Raw genomic sequence first — 20106 nt, 5'->3', positions numbered from 1 at the left:
TGTTTTGCTTGCCAGCCTGCTCAGACAAACATTAAAGTCTGTGGTGCACCTGGGGCAGATGGTGCCAGGTGCAGTGTCTTGAGCTTGCGCACTGCTGTAGCTCACAGCTGACAATAGCAGCCTGTGTCTACCAGGCAAATCTGACACTGACTGAGGCATTTTGGTGCAATTGACGCTTGCCAGATGATTTTGACTATGTGTTAAATAGTTTGCATCAGGGTAGGCCACATCATTGGGTGCAGCTCACAGGGATGAAGGCTGCAATGCACATTAATCTCAGTGCTGCAGTGAAGTATGGCAGCAATTACAGAGAGCCCCTTGTTTCATCAAGAGTAAGGCACAGGTCTCAAAGCAGCCACATAGCCTGCCATTGCCTTGGCAACTTCATGGGCATTTGCCATTGAGGAGGACTGCTTTGACTATCATATCTGTCTGAGAGACTCTGTGCTTCTGTGCTTGCATCCGCTGTAGGCGCCCTGCATTGCAGAAGCCTTAGCATTTACAAAAGTTGACAGTGCACATTGCGCAGTCATTGCCACACAGCAGGTGACACACATGTTGGAGAGCAGGAGAAGGTTGCTATTGGAGAGCAGGAAGATTTGATGCAACTCTTGCTAGAGTACAGCAGGTGTCAGGTCTGTATCTGGCATCATGAGGAGCTTGCAGAGCTGTTGGGCAACAGAAGTGCTTGTCTACCATAGCGTGGTGAAAACCTGGGCAAAGGACATGGCAAGGAGCGGCAGCGCACACGCAAAGCGCCAGGCTGAGCCAATGGCCACAAGACGTTAAAATTGACAGCCGGTGGCGCGTGTGCACATCATTGCGGAACGGAACAAGCAGCAGAGAGCGTAGGCACATCATTGCAGACCAGAACAAGCAGCAGAGAGCGTAGGCACATCATTGCAGACCGGAACAAGCAGGCGGGCTACTCACCATGATAGCCTCTTTCACGCTGCTGGTGTGTGAACAGCAAGCAGCAAGCTGCAACGCACAATGCAATGCACATGTTGTGGGCAGCAAGCTCTGTTGGAGCAAGCGCCGTGCCTTTTGTAGGCGGGCAGTTGAGTGGCAACCAAGGCAGTGGTTGGGGCGGCGCTGCTGAGGACAGCGGCCCGGGGGGGAGAGAGAGAGAGAGAGGAGGAGCACGCCGCCAGAGCAGCAGCTGATAGGCAACTTTTTGGGTTTTCTTTACCGCCTTGCCCCAAGTCTGCAGGCAGGGGACACCCATCTCCCAGAGTATGGGACAGAAGCGTAGTGAGGGTTGGTTGGAAGCGGCCCCGCGCGGCCTGTGAGGGCCTGTTGCATGTGGTGCGCACGCCAGAGGAGCAGAAAGATGTTGTGGTTGCTGCTCTTGCAGCCGTAGCGCAACAGCAACAATGTGGGGTTTGCCACAATGTTGTTGGCAAGCTCTGCTTGAGCGTGTGGGCTAATGTGCAGCAGCAATGCAGCATGTTGCTCAAGACATGCGCGCCCTGCGCAAGGTAGTGAGCTGTCTCACCACCTTGCAGGCTTGCCCACCTCCCCCTTATACAGCTCATGTGAGCAATGGCAGAAGCAGCACACATCAATCCAGTGCCAGCAAGCTCAGTTGGCAGGCGGCCAGGAAGCTGGCCGCAGGTGGTGTGCCCAGCGCTGCAGCATACAGTGAGGAGCCAGCTGCGGCTGCCAAATTGCCCGCAGCAAGCAAAGAGGGGCCGTGGTCTGCCAAAGTGCCCGCGCCAAGCAAAGAGAGGCCAGACGCTGCCAGAGTGCCAGGGCTAGGCGCAGCATTGGCCGCCAGCGCAGCGTCCACGGCGTGCTGTTGGCGTGCACGCACTTTGCAAGACCCAGCGCGGGTGATGTCAAGCTCCACGCCCTTGGCATTGGGCATGCCGCCAGGGGCTGTCATGATGACACTGGCAACCTGCCCGTTTTTCTTCATCTTCAGCACCACGTGCAGGCAGACAGATACACTGCTGTCCAGGCCCTAGGAGGGCAGCACAGGCACGCCAGCTGTCTTGACGTTGGTCAGCTTGATACTGGTCAGCTGCATGCCGCTGTAGCTGAGCCGGTAGTTCTTGAACAACAATGTCTTAGGGGCTGGCCCATTGACGGTCAGCGTGCCAACACAGCTGGGGCCAAGCAGAGCGCGGCACTCTGTCAGCAGAAGGCTGGCCTTGGTGCGCACCTTCTTCTTGGCCTACCCAACACTGCCTGCCTGCCCAGGGCCAGCGTGCCAGCAGGCAATGTTGGCCGCACTGTTGGGGCGCCCGCCCACCCAGCCTCCAGCGGCGTAGGCCTCAGCACTGAAGCTGCCGCCCTCAATGGGTGTGATGGCATTAGAGGCCAAGAGGCCAGCAATGAGGGACACTGGCAGGCTGCTGCAGTGCTTGGTGCCCTTGTAGGCGTACAGCAGCATGTGCAGCAGTGCCTCAAAGAAGCCGGGCAGGAGAACACTGTCTGTAAGACAGAGACACGCAAGAAGTGTGCCGTGCTGGTGCAGCATGGAGCGGAGCACAGGCAGCCTGCTGCGCCCCTGCTCCTTCTTGGCGTAGAGGCATTTAGAGTGCACGCCACTGTTGTAGTGCTGCAGGATGTTGCCCACACGCCAGTGGTTTGTTGCATGATGCCTGCCTTGGCCTGCCCAACCCCAACATACACAGCAGCAGTGCCTGTGTTGCGGTAGAAGGCAACATCAAAGTAGCAGTTGGGCACTAGACCTGCCTGACTGCGCTTGGGCAGGGGCGCAGCGGGAGCACACCAGCAGGGGTGGCACATGGGCGGGCATGGGTCAACTCACTTGTGCTTGCCCTGCCAGGCCAGCAGAGTTGTGTGTCTGTGCAGGTGAGGCTGGAGGAGAGGCAGGCCCAAGTGCTGCTGCTTGAGGGTCTTGCAGTGGTAGAGGGCTTTATAGTGATCTCCCTCACGGAAGTGCTCGAGGATCACCATCAGGTTTCAGTGGTTCTTGGCCTGCACAATGCCCCGCTTGCTGCCTGACCAGTGAGATGGAGTCAGCATTGTTGAGGCAAGCAAGCAGGTGGCCAGTGTGTGGTGCCCCCCCCCCCTGTCCCGCGTCTTGCCCGTGCGGCGTGCCAAGCAACCACCAACGTCTTCCTGTACCTCTCTCTGCCGCACCAGACTCACCCTGAGAGCAGGTCCTTCATCAGGTCCCGCATGCCGCAGAGGGAGGGTATACCCGTGTCCCAGCCCTCCTTGGTGAAGCGCATGGCCGGAGGCTTCAGGGTGGCAAAGACGTCCTTGGGATTGGCCCACATGGCAATATCTCTGATGTTCCAGCAGGCCTTCTTGCGGCCAACCATGGTTGTTGCGTCAAGGACGCTGCGCATGGCCGCAGCCACATGGCCAACAGTGAGGCAGATCATGGGCGCAACTTAGGCAAGGCGCAGCACAAATCTCCTGTGTTGCCGGCAACGCAGACGTTCTGCCTGGCGCAAATCTCCCGCGTTGCCGGCAATTCAGATGCAGAGCTGCAACTTTGCGGCGCGGCGCAAGAGGAGGAGGTAAGGCGCGCAAGGAGAGCCCGGCGCGTAAGGAGAGGCCAATGCGCAAAGAGAGGCCGGCGCGCAAGAAGTGGCAACCTTGTGTGGTGCCCAGAGCAGGGCCAGGCACTGGATTGGTCTCCTTCAGCCCGTTGCTGGAATGGGTTTGCGGCAGTTGAAGGAGAAGCCAAGGGATGCAAAGAAGTTTGTTTGTGGGCGGGTGAACTGAGCTGCCGCCGCTCTGGTCCAGTCCGTGGGCAATCCAATGATGTGCGCTGTGGTGGAGTTGTTGAGCATTGCGGAGGAAGTGGCATTGTAGAGCTTGCGCGCACGTTGGTAGCTGTTGACGTTGCCAGGGCAAGAGAGGAATATGGAGGAGTTGTCAGCGTACAAGCAGGCGGTCACAGTGCGGAGGGCCGCGAAGCACAGCGTTGGGGTTTGCACGCCAACGTCAAGTTCTTCAAGCGCGGAGATGAATGGCTGATAGGCGATGTTGTAGAGCAGGCATGAGGAGGGGAGTCCCTGCAGTACGCCTTGGCGCAGAGGGATGATCTCCAAGGCGCCGGAGTTGGTGTGATATTGGGTGGTGGCGTTGGCGTAGACGGAGCGCACAAAGCGGATGGACTTGGGCGCAAATTGTACGTGGCGCATGATGTCACACAGCCAAGTGCGGCTCATGCAGTTGTATGCCTTGGCCTGGTCCTGGTTGACAAGCACAAATGGCGCGCCGCCCGTGCTCTTGTGCCTGAAGCAGGCGCCGCACACGGCCGCGCAGAGCCGCAGGATGCAAGGCAAGGCAGCAGCGCTCTCTGCGCATGCCAGCGGCGGCGGTGCTCTCTGCGCGTGCCGGCGGTGGCTGCGCTCTGCTGCGCGCAGCTGCAAGGCAAGGCAGCGGCGCTCTGGAACATTCTGCGCAGCAGAGCACCGCAACCAACTTTGCCCAACGCACGTGCCAGCGGCAGGCAGCAAGCAGCACATTGAGGGCCGTGTATGCTGCGCTGGGGGCAGCAGTGCAGCAGGCACACACACAGCACCCCCCACCCCAGCTGCCGCCTGCCCCCTCACACGCCCATACAGCTCATGTCCATTATGGCAGAAGCCCCCTGCATCAACCCCATCCCGGCTAGCTCAGTCGGTAGAGCGACAGACTCTTAAGAAGTCTAGGACGACAGTCCATCTGTAGGTCGAGGGTTCGAGCCCCTCGTTGGGAGATTTCTTTTTGCTTTTTGCCACCTCGGCCTCCCCAGCCCTCTGGCATCGCTTTTGCTCGCCCCAAACGGTCACGGGCGGGCTTGTGGGCTTATTGCACACTTTTGCCACCCCCTCAGGTTCCTGTGTATGGTCTGCGCATCATCTGGAGCGGCGGCGGCCTCTGTGCGTGCTCCTCTTCAAGGCGCGCCCCGTGCGCGCTCCCGCGCCGCGCCCATCGGCCCTCGTCGCAAGACTGGCTGCAGACAAGCAGCGCTGCCCGCATACCTGTGATTTTATCGCTTCTGACCCACCAGCCTGTGGCAGTGGAGACCGCGCGACGGAGCCGTGGCGCTTGCCCGGCGAACGCGCATGAGCGCAACACGACGACGCGCGGTGCCACGCCGCCTGGCGCAAGGTCGACTCGGGCTCGCATCTCTTCGGCGGTCGCAGCGCCCGCATCTTTTCCCCGTCTTGTTGACGACAGCTCTTCCATTGGGCGCTTCTGTCTTGCAGATCAGATCTCACGCTATCCTCGGCCCATCGCAGCATCAACGCTCAGGCGGCGCTGGCCTGCTCGCGCCCCTGCTGCCTGCTCGCACCCGGGCCTCCGCTCGGGTCTATCACTCGGACCGCATGCGTGACCTCGCAATGCACACCCCTTTCTCGGAGCTTACCCAAACACTTCTTTCCTCGCTCCCTGTCGCAGGGTACTCGGTCGCTGAACGAGGGGCCCGAACTCTCGACTGGGTCCGACGCGGAAAATGTCGAGGGTTCGGGCCCCTCGTTGCCCAACCCTTGTTGCCCGACGACGCAGCTCAGCACTATCCAGCGAGGGCCACCTCGCACTCGGCTCGCTCCGCTCTGCCCGGCATCACCTCGTCGTCTCATGCATCAGCTCTATTGCGAAGGGGTATGAAGAATAACAAAGCCGGGGGTTCCTGCCACATCACGGCGCATCACGCAGCCTCTGTGCCGTCGGCGTGGCCGGAGAGCACCTTGCCGAGGAGCCGATCAAAGGCCTGGAGGAGTGCAGAGCGTCAGTCGATGCACTCAGTTACAGACGGGGCATGGCTGCGCCATCGCCTGGCCGATTCTACTGCAGCAGTGCGCGGGCCGCATCGCATGGCAAGGACAGCGTCGTCGCGACGCAACCTCCTCCACTCCGTCCTCCGCGCTCACGCTGCACTCACCTTCGGGTTGTCCAGGTACACGTGGTGTCCGGCATGCGGCACCGCAAAGCAGCTCGTAGCGCGGTTGCCTGCCGCGACGAGGCGGCGCACGGCCTCTTTGCCGCCCTCGATGTCCTGCAGCCGGGCGGGTCAGCATTCGCACCTGCGACGTCTGCTACTCTCCGCCTCACCATCCAGTCGATGCCCGTGGCGCCATAGATGAACGACACGGGCATGCGCAGCGGCGCCATGCGCTCGACCATCGGCATGCGCGCATACGCGCCCGGCGCGAGAATATGCGCCAGGCAGTGCTCGCTCGAGGCCTTGGACATGAAGATGCCCTGTGTGTAGGCATGCAGCGAGCTGCGCGGCAGACGGCGTCAGCAGGGAGCCGCGGTGGAGAGCACGGCATACTCACCGGAGATTCTCGTCGTCGAGCAAGCCGAAGCGGCGCGAGGTGTAGCGGCCCGCCAGCATCGGTCCAAAGAAGAGCGAGTTGCGCAGCAGCGAGAACTGCAGGCGAGAGAGGCATGGGCAAGGGGATCGCGCACAGGTTGCTTGCCAGCGACTCACCGGCGAGATGTTCTGCTCCCACAGCCAGCCAAACACCGAGCCTGCGCAACGTTCCAGCGTGAGCACAGCGATGTGCATCGCATCGCCCTATCCAACGCTCATGCCTCGACGTCGCAACTCACGAGTCCGCTTGCCGAAGCGCGGCGGCGGCGCATTGTTCTTCCTCGAGCCCTGCTGCACCTCCTCCTCCTTGCCCTCGGCCTGCGCCGCCATCTGCCGCGCGTCCCTCTCCATCGTCGTCTCGCCCGCCGTGATGCTGCTCTGCGGCTGCAGCACCTCGGCGTCCACCGGCCCGCCCGACTGCGAGTCGGTGCGCCGTCGCTTCGAGGCGTCAAAGGGAGACTCCTCCGGGCGCTCTTCGGGCGCGCAGGGGATGCCTACGGGCGAGACGAGGACGAGACGAGACACGCGGTCGGGATGCGCTAGCGAGTAGGCTGAGAAGTTGTCAGGGCCACGCTGTGGTGCAGTGGGGTGAGGCGGGCTCACCGATCGAGAGGTAGCCGCCGAGGCTGTCACAGCGCGTCAGCATCGCAGCGCACAGGCGACGCAGCTTCGCACTCACGAGTGACCGACGAGCGTCATCTTCTCCACTCCCATCGTACTGCACAAGACGACCGTCAGCTCCGCTCGCACCAGCTTCTCCTGCCTCACTCACCGACGCCAGTCCTCCAGCGCCTCCACAAAGAAGCTCTCTGCCGCCTTGACGCGCCCCTCCGTCGTCTTGGCCGCGCTGGCGGGAATTGAGAAGGGCACGCGTGCGGAGCGGCCCATGCCCAGCCAGTCGAGCGCGTAGAGCCGCGAGTTGGGCCGTGCGCCGAGGGCGCTGATGTTCTGGAAGAAGAAGCCGGTGCCTTGTGAGGGAGTCAGCAATGCGGTGGCGCGAGGAGCGGAGAACGCAGCAGGAAGGCGAGAGCAACGACCGGTATCTACCCTCCAGGCTCTGCGCCCTCATGCGCAGCCGCAGCCATCTCCGCACTTCCACAGCTCGCTTTTGCTCAGCCTTTGCACTTCATCCCGCCCCCCGCCGCCGTCCCACCTCGCTTCGCTCGGCACTCACCAGCGCCATAGCCGTGCAGCATGACCACCTTCTCCTCTGCCGCACTCTCCTCGGGCGTTCCAATCTCGAGCATGTGCACGAGCCGCGGCTGGGCCCGCGGCGCAAACCAGCCCGTCGCCGTCTGCGCCGCCGGGCCAATGTCGACGGCCCGCAGCGCGCCCACTTTCCCATCGCTCGCCCGGCTGCGCGCCACGCTCGCGCGTCCCGCCACGCCGGGCGGGTCGATGTCCTCGGGCGCGCCGTCGGGACTGCTGGCGATCGCAAAGGCCCTGGCGAGCGGCGCATTCGGTGCATTGCCGAGCGTGGCGCCGGCGAAGTAGGGCGAGGCGCGCGCGTAGAGATGCAGCTCAGCGGCGGCCGTGTCGCGCGTGGCGCCGTGCAGCCAGCTGTTGAACGAGGCGCGGTACGTCGTGGGGATGGCGGGTGCGCTGAAGCTCGGCGCAGAGGCACCGGCTGCGGCGGGTGCGGCGGCGGCTGAGGCGGCCATGGCGAGCGAGGGCAGCGCGGCGAGACGGGCACGGGCGAGGGTGAGGAGCGAGGAGCGCAGGGACATGCGCGGGCGGCCGGGTCGCGAGCGGCAGGAGTGACGCGAGGCGGCAGGCGACGTGCGGTCAGAGCGAAGTGAGGTGGTGCAGAGGAGCGGTGCGAGGGAGATGGTGGCTTAAGAGCAACTCGCCACGCTGACGCTGCTGATGAGGCGCCGCCGCGGAGAGCTCGAGGCTCTCGCTTGCAGCTGCGCGCGCAGCATCATCATCACCGGGCCGCGGGGGCGGACCTTCGGACCCGCGGGATGCGCGGCAGGCAGGCCGACTCCGGCTCCGGCGTTGGCAGCGCGGCGCAAGCACACGCCGCTGATCGGCGGAGCAGCGCCCGAGGCCACGCAGCGTCAGCAAAGGGGCTGCTGAGCGCAGCAGCGCGTCAGGGGCGGCACAGGGGCGGCATGCAGAGTAAGCGGTGGCTTGCTTGCGGCCGAGAGGCGCGTGCCGGCGGCTGGGGGTGACGGTGGCTGTGCCTGACTGCGACGCTGCGCAGATGATGTGGAGGGCGCAGCAGGCGTGGGAGCAGCCGCGTCGTCGTCGGCGAGCGCGCGCAACAGAACGCCTCCGGGCTCGTCTCGCACGCCGGGCCAGCACACACACACGCTTCATGTGTGGGCTCCACACGGCCGCGCATCGCTGCATTGCCGGCGCAAAGGGGTATACAAGGATCAGCGGCGCGCCGTGTGGAAGCTGTCGAGCGCGCGCCTGGGCAGGGGGAGAGATCAGCAAGAGACGACGCGGACGCTCGGCGGCGGCCACTCACATCCACGCGTCCAGCTCGCGCTCCGTCGGCGCCTGCAGGAAGTACGAGTTGGCGGCCGTGTACAGGCCAAAGACGTGCGGGCGCTGTGGGAGAGGAGCGTCAGCGGTGCGGTGGCGGTGAGAGCCTTGCCTGGCGCCTCGACAGGGATCGGCGCCTCGACGGGGACGGCGCCCGCCAGCGGCCTTCCATCTTGCCCTGCCTCTGCCGGACGTGACCTCCGACTCACCTGCAGCATCTGCTCGATGTGCACGTCATGCTCGACGCGCACGGCACCCAGATGCATCGCCATCAGCTCGTCGAGCTCCGCACTCGACTCGTACACGTAGAGGTATGGGCTGCGCATCGCATCGTCAGTCTCGCCGCGGCAGGACACATCTCTCGGCTGCACTCACCGCCGCAGCACGAACCAGCGGCGCACCCAGCGCTCCGAGTGCGGCTCGGCCGGCATGGCGAGCCAGCCGCGCTTGGCCGCCGCATCGCTGCGCGGCACGAGGCTCACCTCGGCCGTCAGCTTCTCGGGCGGCGGCGGCGCCGGGAGCGCCACGTTGCCCGGCTGCGGCGAACGCGGCATGGCGGGAGAGGCGAGGCCGGAGGAAAGGCCGGAGCCGTTTGTGTCGCTGCTGGTGTCGACCTCGGTGCCGGTGTCCTGCGCGAGCACAGACTGCGGCGAAAGCATGTCAGCCGCCGCACCTCCGAGCTGCACACTGCCAAGACTCACGAGACGCGCCTCGCGGCAAGCGGCCGTCCAGCAAGCCACGCTGCGTCTCAGCAGCTCCGTCGCATCGCGCTCGCCGTCCGTCGGCGCGCTGGAGAGGGCCAGCGGCGGACGAGCGGCAAGCAGTGCACGCACGCCTTCGACTTCGGCGCGACGACGCTCGCGGCGCATCAACGCGGTGTGCTCGAGGACAAGGCTGACGCCCCGCGGGCGCCAAGCACCGTGCAGCGCCTCCTCGCCGCGCACGTACTTGGCCGCCGTGTCGAGGCGCCAGAGCTCGCGCGTGCGCCTTGCCGGCGGCGGGACGAGGCGCACCGCAAAGAGTGCACTCGTCTTGCTGAGCACGCGCGCGCCCGTCGCCGCGGCGCTGACCATGCTCAGCAGGCGCCCTTGCGGCTTGGCATCGCGCCCGCCAATGCTCACGGCGACGTCCATGCTGAACTCCGCCGGCGCGGCGCACGACTCGACGTCAACCGTGAACGCCAGGCGCAGCAGCACGCGCTGTCCGCTGGGCGTCGGCCGGTTGAGGAAGAGCGAGTCGTGCACGCCGCTGTCCCACCATGCCCACACGCGCAGCTCGCTCGTGCCGTTGGGCCGGAACTCGACGGTCTGCTGCTTGAGTGGCACCTGCAACGAGACGGGCTCGCCGAGCGTCGAGACGTGCACGCGGCCCTTGGCGTCGAGCAGTCGGACCTGGCTCAGCTCGACTGACGTCACGCGCGTCCAGGCAAATTGCCGCCCCGAATCGGACGCCAGCGTCAGGACGAGCTTGCGCTGCACGCCCTGCCGCAGGTGGAAGGCGCCCGGGTCGAGGGCAGACTGGGCGCGCACCTGAACTGCCTCGTACTCGCCGCGGTCGTCGAGCTCGCAGAGCTGCACAAACGCCAGCACGTCGTGGCGCTGCTCACTGACCATCTCCGTCTCGGCGAGGCGCCCGGCTGCTGGCGACTTGTGGGAGAGCTGGCCTGCCGCGGCGTCTGGTGCACGTCCGATGGGTCGCTTCGCCTCCTTTGCCGCATCGTGCGCCTCGAGCGTTTGCAGGTAGGCCTCCGTGACGCGCGCGTGAAACTCAATTGGCGCCACGCCGCTGCGCAGATGTTCGGCAATCGCGGGCGTCAGGAGGAAGCTGAGCGTGCGCCGCAGCTTGACCGCTTCGTTCGCTGCCAGATCGGCGGGCACCGAGGCGTACACCTCGTCGGCCTCGAGTGTTGGCCCCGCCACGGCACTGAGGCGCAGCTGCACGTGCACGCGCGAAAAGTGCTCTGCTCGCAGCCCCTCCACAGCGTCGACCGTGACCTGGAGGCCGAACTTGTGCCCGGCCGGCAGCTCGCCGTCGCTAGCGAACACCGGCGATGCGGAGCCATTCGACCCATTGGCCCGCTTGCTCGGGCTCGCCGAGAGGCTGACAAACTTGACCTCGACGCTGCAGGTGCCCAGCTCGACGCCTGTGTGGCGCGCGACGATGGGCACGCGGAACTTGCTCGAGACGCGGCGTGCGAGGGGACACAGCGGCACGAGGGCACAGGCGACGAAGCTGTATGCCGGCGCCGGCACCTCGTAGAACGGATCGGCCCAGTTGAAGTGCTGCGAGTACTCGGGCCGGTCGATGAAGCTGTACAGGTTGCGCATCTTGGCCAGGCGCGCCTCGAGCTTCGGCAGCGACCAGACGTACGTGGCGGCATGTAGGTGGTCGGCGACGCGTACGGCGATGCACGGTTTGGGCGCGTTCGCCAGCGCCGGGTCGGCCACGTCGTCGACTTCGTCAAGCCCGGCAATCGCCTCGATGCTCGACGACGGATGCCCCAGCGGCGCCGCATCGACGACGCAGAACTGCAGCGACGTCTGCTTGCCCAGCTCGCGGCTGATCACGTTGGCCTCCTTGAGCAGCACGGCGTTTGCCAGCACGTCCTCGGCCATCGACACCTTGGTGCGCCCGCGCCACTTGATCAGCACGCGCGCCAGCAGCTCGCGCTGCTCGGGCGTGTACACGACAGGCGCGTCGGGATCAGCGGCGGTCAGGCGCGACAGCTGCTCCTCGTACTCCTTGACCTTGAGGCGCAGCATGCGCTCCTGCGTCTGGCCGTCGACGGTGACGTCTGGATCCGGCGTGGCGGGCGCCGACGGCTCGCGGGCGCGCGAGCCCCACTCGCTTCCGGCGCCGCCGTGGCTCCACGGGTCGATGCTCGTGTCGTCGGTGTACGTGCTGAGCGAGTAGGGATGCACGCGCGAGCTGGCCGCCGACTCGCTCATGCCGTCGTCGATCGAGCTCAGGCGGCTGTCGGGACGCAGCAGGTTGCTTCCCGCCCGCTTGCTTCGCGCGCGCGAGATGTCCTCGAAGAGCTTGTCCAGCTCCTGCGGCTCAAGGTTGTCAAACGCCGCGTCGTGACCCTTGAGCCGCGCGAGTGCCGCCTCGCGCCGCGCGTACGTCCAGTCGACGTCGCCGCCGTCGTCGGCATTGGACATGGGCGAGTCGGGCCGCGTGCCGCCGGGCGAGCCCGTCGTCGTCTCGTTGAGCTCCTCGCCGGTGGAGAGGGCGAGCGTCGACTTGACGCGCTCGCGGGCGCGCCGCACCTCTTCCGGGTGGTTGAAGCGAAAGACGTGAAAGTCGCCCTGCGCTGCCAGGTCAGCGCCGCTCAGCACATTGCACCTCTGCGCCTCACCAGGATCACGCGGTAGCCGCTGCGCAGCCGTCGCGGCTCGTCGGGCGCGACACGCTTGCCATTGACCATCGTCATGCCGCCGCCGCTGTTGAGGATGAGCACGGTGCCGTCGGGCGTGAAGTCGAACTGGCAATGTTGCGGCTGCGGCGAAGGAGGGATCAGCACAGCTGCGGCGGTCCACTCTCCACTACGCACCAGAATGTTGCTGCCGCTGAGACGGATCGCCGGGCCGTCGCCTTCGTGCTCGCTCTCCGAGTTGCCGACGGTGGTGATGCCGTGCCGCAGCTGGTAGACGAGACACTCGGACATGAGCGGGTCTTCGTTGAGGTTGACCAGATGTGGCAGCTGCGTGCGCGATGTGTGCGTCAGCTCTGCAACCCCCCCCCCCCCTCCTCCTCGTCTAACTGTGCACGCACCTTCTTTGGCGTGTGCACGCCGACGTTGCCCTTCTCCACGCTGATGCCGAGCTCCTCGAGCGCCCGCTCGCGCTCGACCTGGATCTCCTGCGTCTTGCGCAGCTTGTCCTCCCACGTCTCGTTGACCGAGGCCATGAGCTTCTCGGCGCTCTCCATCTGCTCCTGCAGCTCGGCCTTGGTGACGGTCTTGATCTCGCCGGACTTGGTCTGTGCAAGGCGTCAGTCTGCGGTGCCCAGCTGCGGCACTGCGCCACACTCACCTTGTACCGCACGATCTGCTTCTCTGGCGGCGCCGTGGGGTCCCACGTCGACTCGCCCTCGTCGCCGCCGCCCCCGCCGACAGCCGCGCGCGCTCGCAGCATCTCAAGCTCCTCCTTGAGCTCGCGGATGAGCTTGGCGTTGGGGTCCTGCGCTGGGGCATGAGCAGGGTGCGCGCAGACAGCCCGCGCACGGCACACACCTCATTGACGACGGCCTTGTTCTTGATCTTCTTCGCCGAGTCGGCGTAGCGCAGCGTCTGTGGAGGAGCTCAGCCGGCGCTCGGGCCATGCACGACGCTCTACTCACACTGAGGGTCTCGTCGTAGTCGGCGGGCGAGATGGCTGCGTCCGAGATTCAGCACCTGCCGCGCTTCGGCCCTTCGCTGCACTCACCCGCAATCATGGCCGTCTTGCTATTCCCGCCCAGCGAGTCCTTCAGCAGCCACGTCAGCACCGAGTCTCGGTACGGCACAAAGTTCTCCAGCGCCGTCTTCTTCTTGGCGCCGCGTGCCGGCTCGGCGCTGGCTGCTGCCAGCGCGGCAATGACTTTGCCGAGCGTCGTGAGCGAACGGTTGATGTTGGCGCCTTCCTTGAGCCGCGAGCCCGTGGCGCCGGTGCTGTTGGCGCGCTCTGAGCCCGCCAGGTCGACCAAGCTGCGGGTGTGCACGTCAGTCGCCGTGGTCCCGTCCCCCCGCTCACGATCGGCGCGCACCTGATGCGCGACACCTTCTCGGCACACAGATTCGACGCGCGGTCGAGCTTCTTCTGCGTGACGACGAGGGTAAAGACGGCGTGGGAGCGACTGCTCGTCTCGTTCATGTTCGTCGCCGCGACCGTGCGCGCCTTGTTGCCCTCGTCCATGAGGTGCTCGACGTCCGCAAAGGTCGCCACCGCCAAGCGGCTGAGGTCCTCGACGTAAGGGCCCAGACTGGGGTGCTCTCGCACCTTGAGGTTGCCCTTGTTCTTCGGATTCAGCAGATCGCGAACCTTCTCATTGTAGATCTCGATGTACGACACCTCGACGGTGATGCTCAGATCCGCGTCGGCGGCCATCTTGTCCGTCGCGTCGGTGAAGAGCTGCGAGCACGTGAGCGGTATCAAGCCCTTGGCGGCCGCATAGCCGACCATGCTGTGCGACTTGCCCGAGCCCGTCTGGCCGCTGTGAGGTGGTCAGCACAGGCTCGTGCTCAGCCTCGACACACAGACGCACTAGGCAAAGACACACTGTGGCGCAGCACGAGCATCAGCAACAGGGCAGCAGCAAGGGCGCAGAGGACTCACGGTGTTGAAGCCCTCCCAGGCATGTTTCAACACATCGAGGCCGACGTAGTCAAACAGCTCGTGCTGCTCCGTGTTCTCGTCGTAGGCACGATCAAACGAGAACGGCATGGCCTTCTTGCGCGTCGCCTTGCTGCCGCCCGCAGCATTCGTCTCGCGCGTGTCGCCCTCGCCGGGCGGGTTCAGCACCAGCTGGTGCGAGTCGCCGGTGAACTGCACGAGCGGCGAGGCGCCGCGCGCTCGTTCTGCGCCAGGCAGTGGTCAGCGACTGCGCCGCGAGGGCAGTGCATTGGGGCACGCGGCGTCCCGAGTGCGCTCAAAGCAGGTGCGACGAAGGCCCGGCCGGCCAGCGGGTTGTTCCTTTGTCTCGACGCTCTCGCGACGAACGCAGTGTCCCGCAGGCTGTCCGCTGGAGCATGCGGCCCTCCTTACTGCCTGGTATCTGCACTGCGCAAGCACGACCCCGCCGCGAGCCACTGTGCCCCTGTGCCGGCATCTTGCTCGTCGCCCCTTGCGCCGGCTCCATGCACGCCCGGCCACCCATCTGCCTCCCCTGCTCTCTCCTGCCGGCCCCGCTGCTCCGTGTGGCAATTCTGTGCGCTCACACTCACCTCGCGAGTTCATCGGCCGACATCGCACGACGACCTTGATGTTGCCCGAGTCCGCCATGATGCTCTAGGCCAGGGCGCTGGCAGCGGCGAGAGCAACACGTGGCCCGGAGCGCGCGAGCGGCGCAGGTGGCGGCCTGAGGCCGGGCGCGACGAGCAGGCCGCGAGGCGAAGCGCTCGGCCGCGTAGGCAGCACGGAGCGCCTTGGCCAGCCGAAGTTCGCCTTTGCTGAGCCTCGACGAGCAGCGGCGCGGTTGTGCTCGAGCGGCGGAACGGGTCTGAGCCCGACAAGCGCGGCAGGTCTCTTGGCCGGTCTATCGGGCTGTAGTGCCGGGCGCGCGTGATGCAGTCTATGAGGAGAAGCCAGAGAGGGGTATGCTGGAGCGTGACAGAGGCGTGAGTGGTGGTCGCGAGCGAAGCAGCGCTGCGAGCGAGCGCTGTGCTTCTTGATCGGCGAGGCTCGGCGGCGTGACAGCTGGGCGTCAGGGCCCCGGCACGGCAGCAGTCGAGTGTCCTCGCCCAGCGCACGAGCACACGCGCACCGCCGCCGCGCTGCGCGCCCCACGCCTTGCGGTGAGGAAAGCGCGCGGCGTGAGAACAGTGATGGGCGACGGGTGTGGTGCGTGTGATGAGGAGCTTGCGGGCGCCCAAGGGGGACGGTGAGGATGGAGACAGCGCTGGAAGGGTGGTCAGAAGGATGTGAGTAGGCCTGTGGGGGCGCTGAGGACCCAAGAGAGATCTGAGCCGCGGGGCAAAGAGCACGGGCATCAGCACCAAACTGCGCTCAGAGCGCGCCCAACAAAGCTGAGCAGCTCTTTGGCGTCCCGCGACCAGACGCACACTCTGCTGGGCCCCGCCGATTTCTGTGTTCCATAGACCAATCCGGACCGCTCCCGTCTACATTTCGCGAACAAAAGCTTGTCCTCGAGGGCAGCGTGAGGCAAGACACACGGCTTCAAGGCTCGAGCAGGAAGACCAACACCTGCCGCACGGGAGCGGAGCCAGACGGCGTGGGAGCTGTTCCCGCGCGGCGCGCGTCATGGCGCCGGAAGCGGAGCCGCAGCGGGCGCCAGCGAGCGAGTTGGCGTCTCTTCGCCTCCTTCGCCTCGCCCTCGACGCTTGTGCATCCTCGCATCCACCTTAGCTTCTATCGTCTCGCCCATCTGCCTGCTCCGACATGTCACGACGACCCGGCGCCGACCGGCACGCGCTGCTCGGCGCGTCCGCCTATCCGCGTTCTCACGCGTCTGCACCACGCGGGCCATCGCCGTACGAGCAGCCGTATGCCTCCTCCTCCTCCTCGTCGCATCCCTACTCCTCTGGAATCGGTGGCGGGCCAGGCGGCGCAGAAGAGGACATGTATGCCGAGTACGGCGCGCCGAAGAAAGAGTATGCGCCGCCGCTGGGCCGCTGGACCGCAGCTGAGCGCACGGCGCTCGATCTGGAGGAGCAGAACGAGGCGCACATTGAGGGCCTGGCGGGCAAGGTGCGGCTGCTCAAGGAGGTGCGTCGAGACCTGCAGTGAGCGAGTGGCAAAATGCAGTGCTGACGACCGTCCAGATCACGCTGGGCATCGGGCAAGAAGTGCGAGACGGCACGGCGGAAATGTCGACCCTGGTGCGTCCCTTCGCCCCTGCCCTCTCTCGCGCAGTGGCTGACGACGAGCGCAGTCCGAGGCGTTCAGCACCACCTCGGCCTATCTAGGCGGCACCTTTCGGCGCATGAACACCATGGCCAAGCGCCAGCGAGGGTGGGGCTGCAACATGCTGCTCTTCGTGCTCTTCGTGGGCTGGATCTTTGTGCGTGTCCGCTTCCGCTCCTCGAGCGCGAGGAGATGAGCTGCGCCGCTTGTTCATGCCGACCGCTGACCTGTCACTTGCCGCTGCAGGTCTTTCTGTGGTGGTGGCGACGCTAATACCCATGCTGCATGCTTCGATGCTGGTCATTGCGAGGCGCAAAGGGAGCGTGGGTTGGGTGACGCATGGGACAGTGGCACAGGTATGTGATGGCGAGGATGGACACGGCAGGCGAGTGAAGCGAGGTGGAATGCTGGATCACGCACGGCGGCGGCTGCCGGCGCGCTGCACGGCCTGCGTGCCGCTGGCCGGCTCATCAGCGCCAGCCGCGTCGTTCGTAGCGACATCGCTGTCGGTGCTCGTCAGCGACGACGTGTCAGCGGCCTCGATGACCTGCGACGGCTCATCGCCTTCGTCGTCGCCGCGCAGCGTAGCGTCGGGGTCGCGCACGTGCAGCTCGGCAGACGTGCGCGAGCGCAAGAGGTACGACGCAGACGCCGAGGAGCCCGACTCTTCCTGCGCCAGATAGGCAGACGCAGAACTGACGCCGCGGCGCGAGTACTGCACGGGTCGAGGTGATCAGCGCTGCGCTGCCGAAGGCACACGCGCGACGCACCGTGCGCGAGGGCGTGGAATGCGCCGAGACGGCGGATGCGGCTGCAAGCACGGCTGTCAGCTGTCGTCGCCATCGGACACGTCTGCCGGCGAGCTCACTGCTCAACTTGATCGTGCCGCTGCGGCGCGCCGACGCCGTCAGAGGCGGCAGCAGAGACTTCTGCAAGTGCAAGGTCAGCGCTGCACCAGTGCGCCCTCGAGCATGGCACGCACCGCCGAGCGCTGCGTGGCGCCGGCCAGCGGACTCGCTTCGCCCACATCCGCCAGCTGGCTCTGCTCGCCAGCGTCAGCAACTCGTGCGGCTGGCTGTGGCGCGCGGGGCACACACCTGCAGCGTCTCGTCGAGCGGGTCGGAGGACAGAGGCAGGCGGCGGCGCTGCTGGTCCGGCGGCAGATTACGCTGGCTGGCGCGCTGCTTCTTGTCCAAGTCCTGCTGCAGCTGATGGAGGCGCGAGAGGCGTCAGCGGCGGCGAGGGATGCGCATCATCGAGCAGCGCGCACGCGGCTCAGCTTCTCCTCGATGACTTTGCGGTCGCCGTGCAGCTGCGAGGGCGTCAACACACGCAGACAGCAAGAGTTGCTCTCCTCGCCGCACCTTCTTGATCTCGTTGTCCTTCTTCGCCTGCTCCCTCGTGAAGCCCTCCATGATCTGACTCTGCGCCAGGGACATCAGCGGTCGTCTGAGGATCCAGCGGCGAGAGCCGCTCTCACCTTGTGCATGCGCAAGAGGGCGAACTCCTGCTTCGTCTGGGTAGGTCTGCATCAGCCTATGGTCATCACGCCCGGTCGCTCTCCACGCACCATGTTACTGTCGGCGAAGCGCTCCAGCATCGTGCCTTCGCGCTCGATGGCGGCGGCGCCGAGACGGAGCTCCTCGTCGCGCTCCTCGCTGCGCAGCCGCAGCTCGCTCAGCGTGCGCTCGTGCTCCTTCTCGACGCGCTTGCGCTCCACCTCGGCCTCGTCATTGTGCTCCGTCCAGTTGGCCTCGCGCTGGCGAGCATCTTCGAGGGTGAGCTCGAGGCCTTCCTTCAGCTTCGTCACTGCCGAAGGACGGTCAGCAATGGCTCTGCCCATCCGGCAATGATCTGACCCACTTTCGAGGTCCAGCTCCCTATTTGTAGCCGCCACCTCGTTGCTCTTCTCGGACAGGTCCGCAAGCTTGGCCGCCATCGCCTGGCACTCCGCCTCCGCCTTACGAGCCTTCTCGGCCGCCTCGGTCGCCTGCGCCTGCATGCTCTCGCCGTGCGCCTGAGCCTTCTCCAACGCCAGCTGCAGCTCGCGCAGCTTGTTCTCCGCCTTGGCTTCGCGCTCACGCAGCGCCTCGAGCTGGCGGCCGCCGTCGGTGCTCGAGTCTCGAAGGCCGGCACACTGCTTCTGCACGTCCTCGAGCGCCTGGCGTGTGGTGTCGAGCTCGTGGCGTAGCGCGCGGCGCTGCTCTTCGCCGAGACGCTGGTCGTTGCGCAGCTCCGTCACCTGTGCCGTCTCCCTGTCGAGTGCCTGGCGCAGACGCTGCCATCGAGTGGTGAGTGGCGGCACGGCGCAGACAGCCTGTATGCTCACCGTCGTCGCGTTCTCATCGGCGTTCACCTGGTCCAGCGCGGCCTTGGCGCGCTTCAGCTCTGCGTCAAACTCCTGTGAAGATGCTGTGAGCCAGGCAATTACTCAAGCGACGACGTGCACGCACATTGATCTTTGCCAGACGCTCCTTTGCGATGGTATCGGTGCTCGAGAGTCTGTTCGCAGGGTCAGCGGACACACTTTGCGCAGGCCTCACACGACGCACCCGAGCTGCGTCAGCCTGAGATTCTCAGCGAGCCCTGTCTTGTCGGCCTCGAGAGCCACCACAGCCTTCTCGAGCGACTCCTTGGCGGCGGTCAGCTGCGCCACCTGCTCCTCGAGCGTCGCCTTCTCGAGACGAGCACGCTCGACGGCGCCCTGAGACTCGCGCAGGGCGCCCTGCGCGGCCGAGAGACTGGGACGCTAAAGTCAGCGCGCGATGAATGACAAGAGGGACTGCTCCTCACCTCTCGCGGATGGCCTCTTCCTTCTTGCGCAGCGTCTCGAGCACGTCGGCCTGCTTGTCCTCCTTCTTGCGCAGCGTCGTAATGTCTTCCTCGAGGCGCTTGGCGCGTGCGAGTGCCTCCGTGATGCTGCAGCAAGGCGTGAGAGAGCGTCGGACGGTATGGTGGCGGGCCAGCGGCCCACCTGCGCTCCTTCTCGGTCGTGAGACACTCGAGCGCCTCGACCTGTCCGTCGAGGGCCTTGGCACGCTCCTCCAGGCGCGCAATGAAGCGCTCCGCCTGGATCAGCGTGTCCTTGGTGGTGGTGAGCTCGGTACGCGCGCTCGTCGTGTTGCCGCGCTCGCCGTCGAGCTCGCGTCTCAGCGCCTTGAGCTGGTCTTGGATCTGTAGGCAGGTGGTCAGCGCCGAGACGTGGCAGTGATATCATGTCCCGCACCTCGGCGCGGTCATACAGCGCCTGCGTGGCTTTTTCCTTCTCGCTGCTCATGCAGCGCTCCACTGGGGTGTGTCAGCGTAGCTCTTCCACATCGGCACGGAGAGCGCACCGTCCTCGATGCGCAGCTGCATCTGCTTGCACAGCACGACGCTCTCCGACAGCTTCTGGATCTTCTCCTTGACAGCCGGAAGAGAGTCTTTGGCTGAGCGCGGGGCATCAGCGCTGGCGTGGACAGGCCTGCTTCGGAGGCACGTACCGTTCCCCTCGCACAGGCTGCTGTAGCGCTCGCGCAGCGCCTTGAGCTCCCGCAGCTCAGACTGACACAGAGAAGGTCAGCATCGGTAGCCAAAGGAAGAATATTGCGTACCACGAGGCCAGCGTGGTTCTGCTGCTGCGCGCGAGCGCGCTCGTCGTACTGATGACGCAGGTCGTCGGCGCTGCGTGATGCGTAAGCGAGTCTGTCCGCTCGCAGCAGGGATCAGACTTGCCTGGCGATCGCCTCCTGCGCCTTCATCGCCCAGTCACGCGCG

The 20106-nt window shown here is 65.6% G+C and overlaps 6 protein-coding genes and 1 non-coding gene across 7 annotated transcripts; 3 read left to right on the top strand and 4 right to left on the bottom strand.

The window, feature by feature from the left end:
• Nucleotides 1–1966: 1966 nt before the first annotated feature.
• On the bottom strand, nucleotides 1967–3299 carry FA09DRAFT_326369 (hypothetical protein; the record flags this gene model as incomplete). The annotated part of the gene is made up of 4 exons (XM_025741206.1): nucleotides 1967–2111; nucleotides 2184–2619; nucleotides 2780–2790; nucleotides 3124–3299. The coding sequence occupies 4 exons, from the start codon at nucleotides 3297–3299 to the stop codon at nucleotides 1967–1969; spliced, it is 768 nt and encodes a 255-aa protein (XP_025596264.1).
• Nucleotides 3300–4596: 1297 nt separating this feature from the next.
• FA09DRAFT_t42 lies at nucleotides 4597–4690 on the top strand. Its single transcript has one exon. It is a non-coding gene; the product is annotated as a tRNA-Lys (tRNA).
• Nucleotides 4691–5860: 1170 nt separating this feature from the next.
• Nucleotides 5861–7896, bottom strand: FA09DRAFT_285754 (alpha/beta-hydrolase; the record flags this gene model as incomplete). Its single annotated transcript, XM_025739890.1, has 10 exons — nucleotides 5861–5974; nucleotides 6031–6202; nucleotides 6258–6352; nucleotides 6413–6499; nucleotides 6701–6846; nucleotides 6899–6921; nucleotides 6975–7013; nucleotides 7068–7263; nucleotides 7470–7557; nucleotides 7681–7896. Coding segments are annotated over 10 exons (1176 nt in total), but the record flags the coding sequence as incomplete, so codon positions are not given.
• Nucleotides 7897–8268: 372 nt separating this feature from the next.
• On the bottom strand, nucleotides 8269–15196 carry FA09DRAFT_331589 (kinesin-3 motor protein). The gene is made up of 16 exons (XM_025743088.1): nucleotides 14712–15196; nucleotides 14104–14345; nucleotides 14033–14046; nucleotides 13535–13981; nucleotides 13216–13475; nucleotides 13130–13164; nucleotides 13023–13079; nucleotides 12823–12969; nucleotides 12563–12769; nucleotides 12342–12491; nucleotides 12147–12287; nucleotides 9490–12096; nucleotides 9164–9432; nucleotides 8998–9106; nucleotides 8772–8854; nucleotides 8269–8713 (listed from the first exon to the last, which is right to left on the bottom strand). The coding sequence occupies exons 1-16, from the start codon at nucleotides 14767–14769 to the stop codon at nucleotides 8677–8679; spliced, it is 4863 nt and encodes a 1620-aa protein (XP_025596262.1). The 5' UTR covers nucleotides 14770–15196; the 3' UTR covers nucleotides 8269–8676.
• Nucleotides 15197–15620: 424 nt separating this feature from the next.
• Nucleotides 15621–16651, top strand: FA09DRAFT_331588 (hypothetical protein). The gene is made up of 4 exons (XM_025743087.1): nucleotides 15621–16212; nucleotides 16269–16325; nucleotides 16379–16507; nucleotides 16597–16651. The coding sequence occupies exons 1-4, from the start codon at nucleotides 15886–15888 to the stop codon at nucleotides 16621–16623; spliced, it is 540 nt and encodes a 179-aa protein (XP_025596261.1). The 5' UTR covers nucleotides 15621–15885; the 3' UTR covers nucleotides 16624–16651.
• Nucleotides 16652–16995: 344 nt separating this feature from the next.
• FA09DRAFT_101851 (hypothetical protein) lies at nucleotides 16996–18831 on the top strand. The gene is made up of 3 exons (XM_025738946.1): nucleotides 16996–18128; nucleotides 18227–18641; nucleotides 18716–18831. Exons 1-2 carry the CDS (start codon nucleotides 17139–17141, stop codon nucleotides 18539–18541), a joined length of 1305 nt encoding a protein of 434 aa, XP_025596260.1. The 5' UTR covers nucleotides 16996–17138; the 3' UTR covers nucleotides 18542–18641; nucleotides 18716–18831.
• On the bottom strand, nucleotides 18512–20024 carry FA09DRAFT_101931 (hypothetical protein). The gene is made up of 7 exons (XM_025738947.1): nucleotides 19833–20024; nucleotides 19686–19778; nucleotides 19577–19638; nucleotides 19325–19524; nucleotides 19144–19269; nucleotides 18903–19091; nucleotides 18512–18852 (listed from the first exon to the last, which is right to left on the bottom strand). The coding sequence occupies exons 2-7, from the start codon at nucleotides 19705–19707 to the stop codon at nucleotides 18744–18746; spliced, it is 708 nt and encodes a 235-aa protein (XP_025596259.1). The 5' UTR covers nucleotides 19708–19778; nucleotides 19833–20024; the 3' UTR covers nucleotides 18512–18743.
• Between the last annotated feature and the right edge of the window lie 82 nt (nucleotides 20025–20106).

This window comes from Tilletiopsis washingtonensis (assembly GCF_003144115.1).
Source record: "Tilletiopsis washingtonensis strain MCA 4186 unplaced genomic scaffold FA09scaffold_19, whole genome shotgun sequence".
NCBI classification, from domain to species: domain Eukaryota; kingdom Fungi; phylum Basidiomycota; class Exobasidiomycetes; order Entylomatales; genus Tilletiopsis; species Tilletiopsis washingtonensis.
This window is presented reverse-complemented; position numbering and strand designations above follow the sequence as displayed.

Coding starts and splice junctions, on each gene's coding strand:
- FA09DRAFT_331589 (XM_025743088.1), bottom strand. CDS start 14,769: ATGGCGGACTCGGGCAACATCAAGGTCGTCGTGCGATGTCGGCCGATG. Junction 14,346..14,711: donor TCGGCCGATGAACTCGCGAG/GTGAGTGTGAGC, acceptor TGCCTGGCGCAG/AACGAGCGCGCGGCGCCTCG. Junction 13,165..13,215: donor CAAGACGGCCATGATTGCGG/GTGAGTGCAGCG, acceptor TCTCGGACGCAG/CCATCTCGCCCGCCGACTAC.
- FA09DRAFT_331588 (XM_025743087.1), top strand. CDS start 15,886: ATGTCACGACGACCCGGCGCCGACCGGCACGCGCTGCTCGGCGCGTCC. Junction 16,213..16,268: donor AGGTGCGGCTGCTCAAGGAG/GTGCGTCGAGAC, acceptor ACGACCGTCCAG/ATCACGCTGGGCATCGGGCA. Junction 16,508..16,596: donor TCTTCGTGGGCTGGATCTTT/GTGCGTGTCCGC, acceptor TTGCCGCTGCAG/GTCTTTCTGTGGTGGTGGCG.
- FA09DRAFT_101851 (XM_025738946.1), top strand. CDS start 17,139: ATGCGCCGAGACGGCGGATGCGGCTGCAAGCACGGCTGTCAGCTGTCG. Junction 18,129..18,226: donor GCTGGCGAGCATCTTCGAGG/GTGAGCTCGAGG, acceptor TTCGAGGTCCAG/CTCCCTATTTGTAGCCGCCA.
- FA09DRAFT_101931 (XM_025738947.1), bottom strand. CDS start 19,707: ATGCAGCTGCGCATCGAGGACG. Junction 19,639..19,685: donor GCAGCTGCGCATCGAGGACG/GTGCGCTCTCCG, acceptor GACACACCCCAG/TGGAGCGCTGCATGAGCAGC. Junction 18,853..18,902: donor CTCAGGCTGACGCAGCTCGG/GTGCGTCGTGTG, acceptor CCCTGCGAACAG/ACTCTCGAGCACCGATACCA.